Source organism: Venturia canescens, chromosome 1 (genome assembly GCF_019457755.1).
Source record: "Venturia canescens isolate UGA chromosome 1, ASM1945775v1, whole genome shotgun sequence".
Classification (NCBI taxonomy): domain Eukaryota; kingdom Metazoa; phylum Arthropoda; class Insecta; order Hymenoptera; family Ichneumonidae; genus Venturia; species Venturia canescens.
In genome coordinates this window covers 32,821,791-32,832,613 of record NC_057421.1, presented here as the reverse complement: position 1 = coordinate 32,832,613, position 10,823 = coordinate 32,821,791, and the positions used below count along the sequence as shown (strand labels likewise).

Below are 10,823 nucleotides of genomic sequence, written 5' to 3'. Positions count from 1 at the left end.
TAATCTTTTTGTGCAATTATCGCAGATTAAGATTTTTATATTTGTTTTATTTATTCTTTTCTCAATTTTACAATTTTTTTTTACAAATCTTCATCCATATCAGTTAGGTTCGCAATCTCGTGTACGTAAGGAACGTGAAAATATCCACCGCAAAGACTGTTATAATTCCTTCAATTCCGTGTTGTGTGCTCCTTCGTAAGATTACCCGCCGAGCGAATAGCAATATAGATGATTGTACCTGATTTTTCATGATTAGGCAGTGATAATAGGCCTCCATGCACATCGAACGAAGAAACAATCAAAATTCCTTACAGAGTCACTATGAAATGCAATTACCGGAGACTAGGTTGGATTTGGTATTATCATGAGGTTGATTTGTAAATGGGAAAAACGTAAAGATCACGCTTGAACTCTTCGATGTTGGTTATGTAAGAGTCGGCTGATTTTTTTGACTTCTCGTCCGGTAAATCACACAAATATTGGAAGGAATAATCCACTTTTCCATCATTCTGCGTGTTAGCATTGCCTGTAAATAAAAGAAACAAAATGATTGAGGATATTCTTCTAGAAAAATCGCACTCACTTGCAATAATTTCATTAAAAATGAAAATAAAAATTTCACCGATTGGTGTAAACGTTCTAACTTTAAGAGGACGGGAGTGGTCCTTTCAGGGGCCCTACCTGTTTAGTCGGAGAATCATCCTGAGTTATATATTCGATTTAAATAAAAATTGCACTATTCGAAAGAAAACGATTTGTGCTGAAAATTTCGCGTCCTCTAAAGGTTAACTAGAAACGACATAGTTTATCTAAAAGCTGTTTTTTGAAACTATAGAAAACTAGAGATTCTTACGGTCTGTTTCCGAATTCGATTCATCATTTTTCTTATCCTGAGTCACGGAGCTTTCCAATTTTTTTGTGGATCGACCATCGCAACCGATAACTTGGACACTTAGTTTTCGCAATTTGGAACCTCCAATAGTGTGATCTGTTATCCATTGTTTCAGATCGTCCATTGTAATTTGTTCAATCGCTTCAACTTCTCGCGCTGATCTGTCAAAAACATATTCGCCAGAATTGATCTCAGTCCAATGTCTGTCAACTTCTTCCTTGAAATGTACATCGGTGCACTGTTTTGTTTTAGTAAGTGCCTCTTTAACCGTCTGCAATTCCTGGTCCGTCATTTCGTCTAATGTTTTTTTGAAGTTTTTCAAAAACTCCTCAATTCTTTCGTCAACATGTTCCGTACTGTATTTGTCCGCTTGAACACAAACGCTGATAGAATAACCAAGAATGCCAAATGTATCTCTCATAAGGCAAAAAACGTTGTAACCAAGCTGTTCTTGCGTTCGAAGCTGATTGAAAAGTGGCTCTTCCATTATCATCTAGAAATTATTCCCAAAAGACCGATTAATTCTCACTATACTTTTTCTCCGTGAATTTATTGAAAAGAAAAAAATAAGGCAAATTAATTTAAATAATCGCAACTATGAAGTGAGAAAATAAAATAAACATCACGTACCATAATTAACTCCACTAAAACACCGGGTTTTATCGCCGTACCACCAGACTGATAATAATTCGTAACGTTGGAATTCGAATCAGTAGAATTAAAGTTTTTGACCCTGCAATATCGTGTACCCATTGGAATTTGCATGATTCTGTACTCGGGCATGGTGCCTGGTAAGAGAGCGCCGCAATTCAATATTTTGATACAATTTCGCGCATTTTCAATAGCATCAGCCTCCGTCATGTTTCCTTGAATGAGGCACTTCGTGTATATGTGATTGGTGAAATGCTCTGCAAAGTGGCGCATTTGTTGGAATGTTATACCCGAAATGGCAGCGTGCCGGTAGATGGCCGGCCAATAAACGAGCATGAGTATCGACATCCTCACATCTCTAGAAAAATTCAACAGCATGATTTCTATTGATAAGTTTATTTCAAATTTCAACATTGAGGAGACATTCTACTTTTGGCTAATACTCAGAAATAAGGTTATTTTGTCTATTTATTAAATCATGGACCGAGAAACAAAAATTCAACTAATTTTTCGACCAACTCAAGGGTCCCGATCAGACCTTTCCTTTCAATGATATCAAACGAAAATCTCTGTACGATAATTCTCTGAGTAAAAAAAAAAAGAAAATGCTCTTCACCGACAAAGTATAATGTTTCCTAAATTTCCTAAGAAAACTACGACTACAGAACTATAACTGAGGAATACAAGCAATGATAAATTAAACAGAATTTATCAGATTTTTTTCAACTTACTTAATAAGCTTTCCTGGCTTTAAAAACGTATTGTAGTACGCTTTCGATGCTTCTTCTTTCATAACTTCGAACAATTCTTCCGTAACGAGGTTCGAAAAATTTGCTATGTATTTTGTTATCGTTTCCAGTAGGAGCTGAAATATTGGAAAAATTAAATCAACAAGATTGGATAAATGTACGATATTGCATAAATTTTCGTGAGTATTATATTTACAGGTAATTTTTGATTGAATCCATTCAGTTTGACTACAAGACCCATCTCGCAAGACATTATCGTGTAATGCAGCTCAGCTGCTGTAGCTGAATATAATTCCTCAGTTAACAATTGCTTGAGAATCGCCACGAATAGATCGAGCATAGCGAAACTGAAAACAGTAATCGTGATTGAATTTAAAATAACATTCTTTTAAATTAGAGGTGTACATTATTTCCTTACTTTTCTGGTGACTGCAATGGCAACGGTGATATATAAAAAAAATTCATATAACACTCGGGCAATCTGAACTTTGTGTCAGGTTTGTACCACACTTCGGAATGAGAGTCTGAATAAACTTTGACAGGATATTCTGGTGGCTTCTCTGGTTTTGATATGAGAGTGAAATCATCAGTTACAAAAATGTTTGGTTCCGGTAAATGGAAACCTGAAAATGGTTCTACGTTTTGCCAATATTTTATCCAATCAGCGGGTATTTCAATGTCTGCGTATTTCGTTTTGAACCACGGCTCAACCTTGCTGAACTCATCCTCGTTAAACTTTTTATCAAATATTATGATATTCACATTTTCCGGAGTTAAGATGTCCATACAAGATTTTATAGATACAGGATCGTACTCGAAGTACAATTCGGAACCATTTATATAATGAGCCGGTGCGTAAAAGTGCATATTTTCGCAGAGATCCTCGACGTATTGGTCAGGCGGTGTTTCATCGGAAAATCTACAACAATTAATGAACGAATCATTCAAAAATATTGACCGATTAAAGAAAAAATGGAAAAAACGTTTAAGCTCGGAAATCCAAATAAATATACAGTTTAGGATTACTACACCGAAGAAATTTTTCATTTGAAATTGCATGACTCGCATCTACGGTTATTCGATTTTTACCTGAAATTGGTTTCCTCAATTCTATGAATCTCGTCGTAAATACGTTTTTGGGGACCTTCGCGTCTCATAAGATTGATGTAAGAATAAACAGCGTCAAGAACATCCTTCAAATTTTTACGACCTTCGTCGGTGAGCACGAGAGTAAGACTGAAAAGGGCGTACATGGAGCTATGTTCGAAACCGCTTTCACCATTTCCGCTGAAAACATCCAAGCACCACATTTTTTTTCGTAGATAGCTGATCAACGATCCCTTGCCCTCGTGACCGATAATCCAAGAGACGTATTGATGTGGTTTGCTCTTGTATAGATGAAGAAGCGATGGCATTGTCCAAGTTAATTCGACCTAGCAAACATTGAAAAATGGGTGTGGTAATTTCGTTCAGGAATCCGTTCACATTTTTTCTTTCTTCAGTATGGTTTAAGCCTTCAAGGCTACGGACGAAACATCATTTCCGAGAAATTTACCTGGCAAACATCTTTGATGGGTTTTACTTTGTACATTCGATGGAAGCGCGACGTCTTAAATGATTCGGCGCCCTTATATTCATCAAAATTTGTAGGAGGCAAATTGTTATTCGGTACGTTGGAAAAACACTCCTTAACGTAATTTTCCAGTGTGTCGAGCGGTAATCTCGCCTGTAAAACAATTTTACCGAACGAGTTAATCACAACTAAAATTGTTTTGAAAAATCAGTTGCATCTGTATAGTCGTAAAATATTTTTTCGCTAACCTGTATTGCTACAGTCATTCGATGAGCGCTATAATGACGTTGACGAAATTTGTGCAATTCCTCATAGAGTTTGTCATCCGTAACATTATCGCGGAGGGTAATCAAATTACCCCAAACAAATTTGGTCGCGGGATGTCCAGTTTTTGCTAAGCTGCTGAAGAGCTGTTCTTTCCTGTGAAAATCGGACGGTAACGCCATCTGAAATTCTATTAAACTTTATAAATTGAGTGAAGTCGACATGCTTCTACATTCAATGAGAGGAAAGATATTGCTAACGTACCACTCTCTACTGCTTCTCGTTCTCGAGTAATAGCGTCACGTTTCATCAAGGGACTTATGAAAAATTGAGCAAAACGATCGAGTGCGCTGTGCAGAAATTTTTCTTGTATCTCAAAATGAAACGTCGTTTGCTCGCACTCGGTATACGCATTGTCGGAACCACCATGTTTTTTTATAAATGCGTCAAAGTCGTTTTCCTTAAATCATTGTAAAACGAATGTCATTGCTGTCGATTCTTGAATAATTTATTTTAAGAAGAGAGTTTTCTATTCATACTACCTTCATACTATATATATACACTACCTGCGGATATTTTTTAGATCCCATGAATACCATGTGCTCCAAAAAATGAGCCATTCCAGGTATTTCTGGAGGATCACTGAAGCTCCCTACGCCAATGCACAATCCACAAGCTGCCTGAAAAAAAATATTAATTCAACAATTTGGAATGAAACTACATATCAAGTTTTCGAATAACTTTCAAATAAAGTTCTAGAATACTGTATGAATATTGATGAAACTATAAAAAAATGGAATCATTATTTATCATGCATACAAATAATTCTTTCAATCATCACTGAATTTGCAAAATCATAAAAATAAAGAAGAAAAACGGTCAATTGGTATTATTTCTTCTTACAAAAATGACAAATGACAAGGATTTATTATTTACCATTTTTTCCTCTCTTTTCATCTTCTTAGCCCTTGATTCATCTCCAGCATCGTTGTCGATCTGATCCATATCGTCTTCATTATCCTCACTGTCATCCTCATCATCCTCATCATCATCTTCTTCATCACTTTCTCCATTTTCTTCACTCCCACTCTCATCTTCATCTTCGCTCGCTGCTTTTGCTAGTGAATAAAAATGATTAATGACAGTCATTGTTTGGCTATAACTGATAAATTATAATCTACAATCACCATGGTCATTTTCTCCATCCTTAACAGCAAGGGTAGGATCATCTTGACACGAAACTGGACTAGGATCAGCAATCAAGAGAGCGGTAAGGCCATTTGGTAATTTGATAACTCTGGATATTCAAAAAGACAAATGTCATTATCAAAATCCAAAGTTAACTACATTCAAGTATTTGTTTTTTTTGCATAATAAATTGGAAACAATCTTGGATGGAATAGAGAAATTTTATTGTCATTTTTCAGAATATAAATTCTTAGAGAAAAACAAAAATTTGAAAAGTTTCCTTGTTCCGGATTCAGTATTTATATTCTCACAGATACTGTGGTTCAACGTTTATCCAGCACCATTGAAACAAATTCACCATTTTATATTTTATAGGAATGTTTTATGAGAAATTCCCCATTCACGGAAGAACATTTCTAAAATTATTTTGAAAATTTTTATCCATTTTGTAAACTACGCTGTAGCTCCATAACAATGTCTAGAAAAATCAAAATTACCTGTATTCTTTCTTATCGTTTTCTGACTTGATTGGTGATTCGAGATACTCGATTTTGATGTTTGAAAAATCTTGCATCAAAACATCGTTTGTTGTTTCATTGGAATTTCCACAATTGCCATGATCCATACTAGGGTTATGTTCTCCAGACGTGCTTCCCGTTCCGTTTTCTGACTTCACCATTTTTGTATACTTGTGACTTACTTTCAATTTTTTTTTCGGAGGCGCTTGAGAAAATTGTCTTGGCATTATCCGATAACCATTCGATTTTTTGGTAACGCATGTAGTGAAAATCTTTAACAAAAACGGGCTCCGAAATAAAACAACCATGCGTCAAAATTGACGCTTGTGGAAATAATTCACCAGGTGGCGAAGCAAGCCCTCTCTCGACTTCCAACTCTCACCATCTCAACTATATGCATTTCCGATACTCGTTTATTTTCGTTCTTAAAGATGTTTGGTACAAAAGTCTAAATAATTATAGAAATTGATCAAATTTGGTGATAATGTTCTTCAACATCAAGTGCGAAAACACAATTTTTTTCAAAATTTTCTTCTGCTTAAGGAGTTTCGGTACAGGCGATACAATGTTGCCATGCTAATCCATGCTAAAAAAATTTAAAAATTCAAAAAGTTCAGAATTTTATAAAATTTGGTGAACATATTCTTTAGTGCCAAATTTGACGACACAAATTTTTTAAGATTTTTCTTCTACACAGTTATCGAGTAATTGATCACTAAAGTTTATGTGTATAAGCATAGCGTTTCCATATATATATAGATATACATTCCGGGCATGAGAAATCTGCTTTAATGTGTAATTACTCGATAACTAAGTAGAAGAAAATTTTGAAAAAATTTGAGTTTTCGCACTTGATGTTGAAGAACATTATCACCAAATTTGATCAATTTCTTAATATTTTGACTTATGTACCGAAACTCCTTAATTTCTTATGCCCGCAATGTATAAGTATACATATGGAAACGCTATACTTATACACGTGAACTTTAGTGATCAATTACTCGATAACTGTACAGAAGAAAAATCTTAAAAAATTTGTATTGTCAAATTTGGCACTAAAGAATATGTTCATCAAATTTTATAAAATTCTGATCATTTTGAAATTTTTCATGTTTTTAGCATGATTTAGCATGGCAACATTGACGTATCGCTTGTAGTCGACTTAGAACATGAATCATCTTTATTGTCTCAAGACTCATTGCAATTCTATGAATGCACAATCTTTTTATTTTCCAAAAAAATGGCGGTGTCAAAATTATATGACGCATCATTATATAACTATTGATATCGCGATGATCAATGTACAATGAAACAAAAAGCCTTTATCGCTAGGATGTTTTTCTTGAATTATAAATTATCGATATTTTACACTATTACAACTCGTACTTCTCGCATAGAGTTTTTTTCGCGCACAAACCTACTCGTTTAATAATCTATATAGGAAATTTAATATTTAATAATCTATATAGAAAAATGTTTTTACTATCTGCTAGTTTAGAATGAATTTTTTTACATAAACAGCAATGGCACGTAGGAAGAACTATCATTTCAATTTTCGAAGCATGTGAAGCATAAGTTCGTAACGTTTTATCCATTCTTTGTATGATGCACCATTTACAGTTCTATCGTCCAGTGCCATTAATTTCCGTACACTCTGATACTTCCTGTAAAATTAAAAGTAATTATCATTAGTTATGAAAAACGTTACATTTTTTTTCATTTTTTTATCACCGAAACGAAATTCCCATAAATTCAAGTATTGATAATTCTCGTTGAAAAAGAAAATATGAATCATTCGAGTGCATTTTTTACTTAAACGCGGGTTTGATATTAAATACGTGAGGGGACTGTGTAAAAATCTGAGAGGACACATTTACCATTTAAAAGAAATACTTTCGATTGTAAGGAGTTAACGTCAATTAGATTAGTGTAACAACACTAATTTCACGGGAATCGATCGAATGAAAAATAAAAGTAATTGAATAAAAATCTTACCACGCATCAAATATCGAATCGAAGTGAGCGATTTCTTCGCGTACTCTGTGGCAAGTCAAATCAGTAACGTTGAGTATTTCGATTGTGTCATCCGGAGAATCTTGCGCTATTGGCGATATCCATTCGCCCAAATCGTAACGTTCGTTCGTATTTGCTTCACCTTCTAATTTCGTTAGCCAAGAGGCGGTAACCAATAGTTTGTAGCAGTTGAGCAACTGATATACAGGAGCCTGGATCATCGGGAACTGAGAAATATAGTCTGCGTGCAATGGAGCCATGGTCTCAAGGGCTGCACTTGTGCAGAATTTTCTGTGCCTACGATAACAAAATGATTGATTCGTATTTTCTATTTTGCTGAAATTGCGGAATTATTTTTATCGATTCTTCGAAATAACTTACTTGTAAGCTCCGACTTTGTTTTTCAATACGATTTTTCCTAAAGCTTCCAGTTGTATGGTATCATGGAATATGTGTAATTCTGTACTGGAATCTTCATTCAAGAAACTCATGTTTTGTTCCTCTTCACGAAGCGCTACGATTTCTTGTAAAACCGCTTGCATTTGATCCCTGATCTTCATGATCTCTGAACCAGCAGGTTTCAAGAGTACAAATGACTTCTGTATGTCCTTAATGCATTGCTCCTGTAACATCGACGAGGCTCGTTATTGATGAAAAATTACACTTACGATTTTTAAACGAAATGTCTGTTTTGTTCAATGAATCGTCGATGGTTTAATTTAATAAAAATGTTTTTCAGGAAGAACTATGAATCATGGTAACTGTTTTGTAATTTATGTTACAAATTATATACGTGTACGATAATTTTTCAAGATTATTTTAGCGATTTTCGACAGTACAAACTACGGTGTATCACGTGAATTTCCGCAGGAGTTATATAAAATCAAATAAGAAAACGAACCATCTCTGAGTTAATATTGTGTTTTTCCGTGTCAAGATTTTTAAGTTCATCTTCAAGACGGAACCTTTCTTCCAATGTTTTCTTCAAATCATCAACTTCATCTTCCAAACATTTTTTTTTTGTCTCGAGCTGTCGAACTTCAAGACTCAAAGCCAACCATTTCCTTAAGGACGAGCTTTTTGCATCCAAAGCCTGTAAAAAAAAATCACGTTGAGATGAAATTGTATTTTCCATTCAAATTCACAAATTAAATATACAATTCTTGGCAATTCATATTCCATTCATTCTCACATTTTATACTGAATGATTGTGGATTTTTTTACTGTACAGTTTTATGGTCGACTGTTGAGTAGAAATTTGCTATTCAATTCAATTGCCAGTACCTCAATTTTTTCAATGTATTCAATCAGTGCCTTTTCATGCTCAGCGGTTTTGGTACGGTGTATATGTTCCTGAATCACTGCAGTGATATATTCCCCTCGTGACTTGCTTATCAAGATATCGAGATTTGAAGCTGAGTTGACGGTTCCTTCATTTATTTCACCAGTACTAAGTTCTATCAATTTCTCGGTATCACGAATTCGTCCTGATAATAAAACATTCCAAAGTGCTGAAATGCTGATTTTATTTAGATTCGTGGACAATTTGTTAAAGACCTGGAAAGATAAAGATTTTATGCAACCTTTTTGCTTGCAAAATCAATAGCTTTGTTGCTACAATATCATACGTTTTCATTATAAATCATCTCTCTATTCATTTGATAAACTCACCATTTTTTCATCAGCTTTTGTAGAAATTGTGCTAACGAGCGTTAAGCTTTCGTCCACAATATTGGGATCAATTTGACAATTATCAGCTGGATTCAAATGTCGACAAATTGAACGCACTTTTTCGCAGTCTTCCACCTGTTTTTTTGTCTGATTTAATTTCATTCGAAGAAGATCTTCTCTGGTTTTTAACAGATGCCTTTGCGATTTTATTTTGTGAAGTTGTTGCTCTATAAAATTATGTTTCAGTGGAGTTCTTTTCGATAATATTCTATCGTCATGCATGTTGAAAGTTAATTATATTGCAATTTTTTTAACCTGTTAATGATCGCGCGATGATACTTTCTCTCACATTTTCATGCGATTAATGAACATTGGCAAGGTATCATGACTATTGAGGGGTTAAAACAAAAATGCAAACTTACGCTTTTGTCGAACAACAAAATCTTGTTTTTTGCATTTTTTTTCAAGATTCTCTATCTGTGGATCTAAAAGACTTCTTGCTGCCTTCAGCTTCGCAATATTTTGGATATGCTGAATTGGCTCATCCTTTTCTCGATGTGTAAGTTTGTATAGAAGAATATTCTTTCGTATTTTGAGCACATCTTCAGCAGGTAATGAAACTCCGGATAATTCGTCCCAAAGTAAGCTGGAGATACCTTGTTCCAACCTAAAAAAAATATGAAAAACAGTAGTTATGAAGTTTCGCATAAACATGTTCGGATAATGGAGTTGTGGCCAAATAGACGCATCAAGCGAATGAAAACAACCTTAAAATGTTAGTTGGTATATCGATTGATTTTTTAAAATCTGTATGTAAACAATAGATACCATTTGGAAATTTTTCTCAATTGTACTCACGATTTCCTTATAGGACTTGTAAGAGCTGAAGTGGGACACCCAAGCCGACGAGCCCACGCGAAATTATCCTCTTTATCAGTCATGGTTCAAACAATTTATTCTACAAATAGAAAAAAAAGCGGAGAAAAAACCCCAAAATGAGACTTCGGAGCGGACGAGAGGATTTGTTTTGTTCAAATTCGTCGGATATCAGATCCGTGCAACATAACCGGCGATTGAACCGCCCGAAGCCCGAACCACCCGAACCGGCGAACCGCCAATTCAAATCTTCACTATATATATATATATATATATATCTTCAGTGCAGTTTAAATTCGATCCATTTTGCATCGGTATTGCAGGATTTTGTTCGGATGGTGAACATCGACAAATGATAGCGTAGAATTCGATCATCCAACACTTTCATTTATTTCTATATATATATATAATCATGCAAAATTTTATTG

At 34.7% G+C, this 10,823-nt stretch overlaps 2 protein-coding genes across 4 annotated transcripts; both read right to left on the bottom strand.

Moving 5' to 3' along the window:
• Positions 1 to 26: 26 nt before the first annotated feature.
• On the bottom strand, positions 27 to 6,169 carry Nrd1 (Nardilysin). 3 transcript variants are annotated; one of them, XR_006261651.1, is made up of 15 exons: positions 5,815 to 6,169; positions 5,317 to 5,426; positions 5,066 to 5,247; positions 4,696 to 4,809; positions 4,394 to 4,589; positions 4,114 to 4,319; positions 3,848 to 4,018; positions 3,382 to 3,725; positions 2,711 to 3,211; positions 2,489 to 2,639; positions 2,275 to 2,408; positions 1,523 to 1,901; positions 854 to 1,385; positions 313 to 526; positions 27 to 238 (listed from the first exon to the last, which is right to left on the bottom strand). XR_006261651.1 is itself a non-coding variant. In XM_043424531.1 (15 exons), exons 1-14 carry the CDS (start codon positions 6,141 to 6,143, stop codon positions 363 to 365), a joined length of 3,513 nt encoding a protein of 1,170 aa, XP_043280466.1. In that variant the 5' UTR covers positions 6,144 to 6,169; the 3' UTR covers positions 27 to 238; positions 337 to 362. The 3 variants fall into 3 exon arrangements, 2 of the variants coding, with proteins under 2 accessions (XP_043280466.1, XP_043280459.1); XM_043424531.1 differs by having other exon boundaries at positions 337 to 526; XM_043424524.1 differs by having other exon boundaries at positions 27 to 526.
• An 823-nt stretch (positions 6,170 to 6,992) lies between these two features.
• LOC122413909 (uncharacterized) lies at positions 6,993 to 10,638 on the bottom strand. Its single transcript, XM_043424589.1, has 8 exons — positions 10,378 to 10,638; positions 9,942 to 10,186; positions 9,520 to 9,746; positions 9,133 to 9,405; positions 8,750 to 8,941; positions 8,230 to 8,471; positions 7,831 to 8,145; positions 6,993 to 7,499 (listed from the first exon to the last, which is right to left on the bottom strand). Exons 1-8 carry the CDS (start codon positions 10,458 to 10,460, stop codon positions 7,379 to 7,381), a joined length of 1,698 nt encoding a protein of 565 aa, XP_043280524.1. The 5' UTR covers positions 10,461 to 10,638; the 3' UTR covers positions 6,993 to 7,378.
• Positions 10,639 to 10,823: the final 185 nt, after the last annotated feature.

Bases quoted from the DNA above. Each gene is read 5' to 3' on its own strand.
- LOC122413909 (XM_043424589.1), bottom strand. From the start codon at position 10,460: ATGACTGATAAAGAGGATAATTTCGCGTGGGCTCGTCGGCTTGGGTGT. The intron at 9,406-9,519 runs GTGAGTTTATCA...TTATCTTTCCAG, and splicing joins CAAAAGCTGATGAAAAAATG to GTCTTTAACAAATTGTCCAC. The intron at 8,942-9,132 runs GTACTGGCAATT...TTTTTTTTACAG, and splicing joins AATACATTGAAAAAATTGAG to GCTTTGGATGCAAAAAGCTC.
- Nrd1 (XM_043424524.1), bottom strand. From the start codon at position 6,143: ATGGTTGTTTTATTTCGGAGCCCGTTTTTGTTAAAGATTTTCACTACA. The intron at 5,427-5,814 runs GTAATTTTGATT...TTGAATATCCAG, and splicing joins AACGATAAGAAAGAATACAG to AGTTATCAAATTACCAAATG. The intron at 5,248-5,316 runs GTGATTGTAGAT...TTTATTCACTAG, and splicing joins GGATGGAGAAAATGACCATG to CAAAAGCAGCGAGCGAAGAT.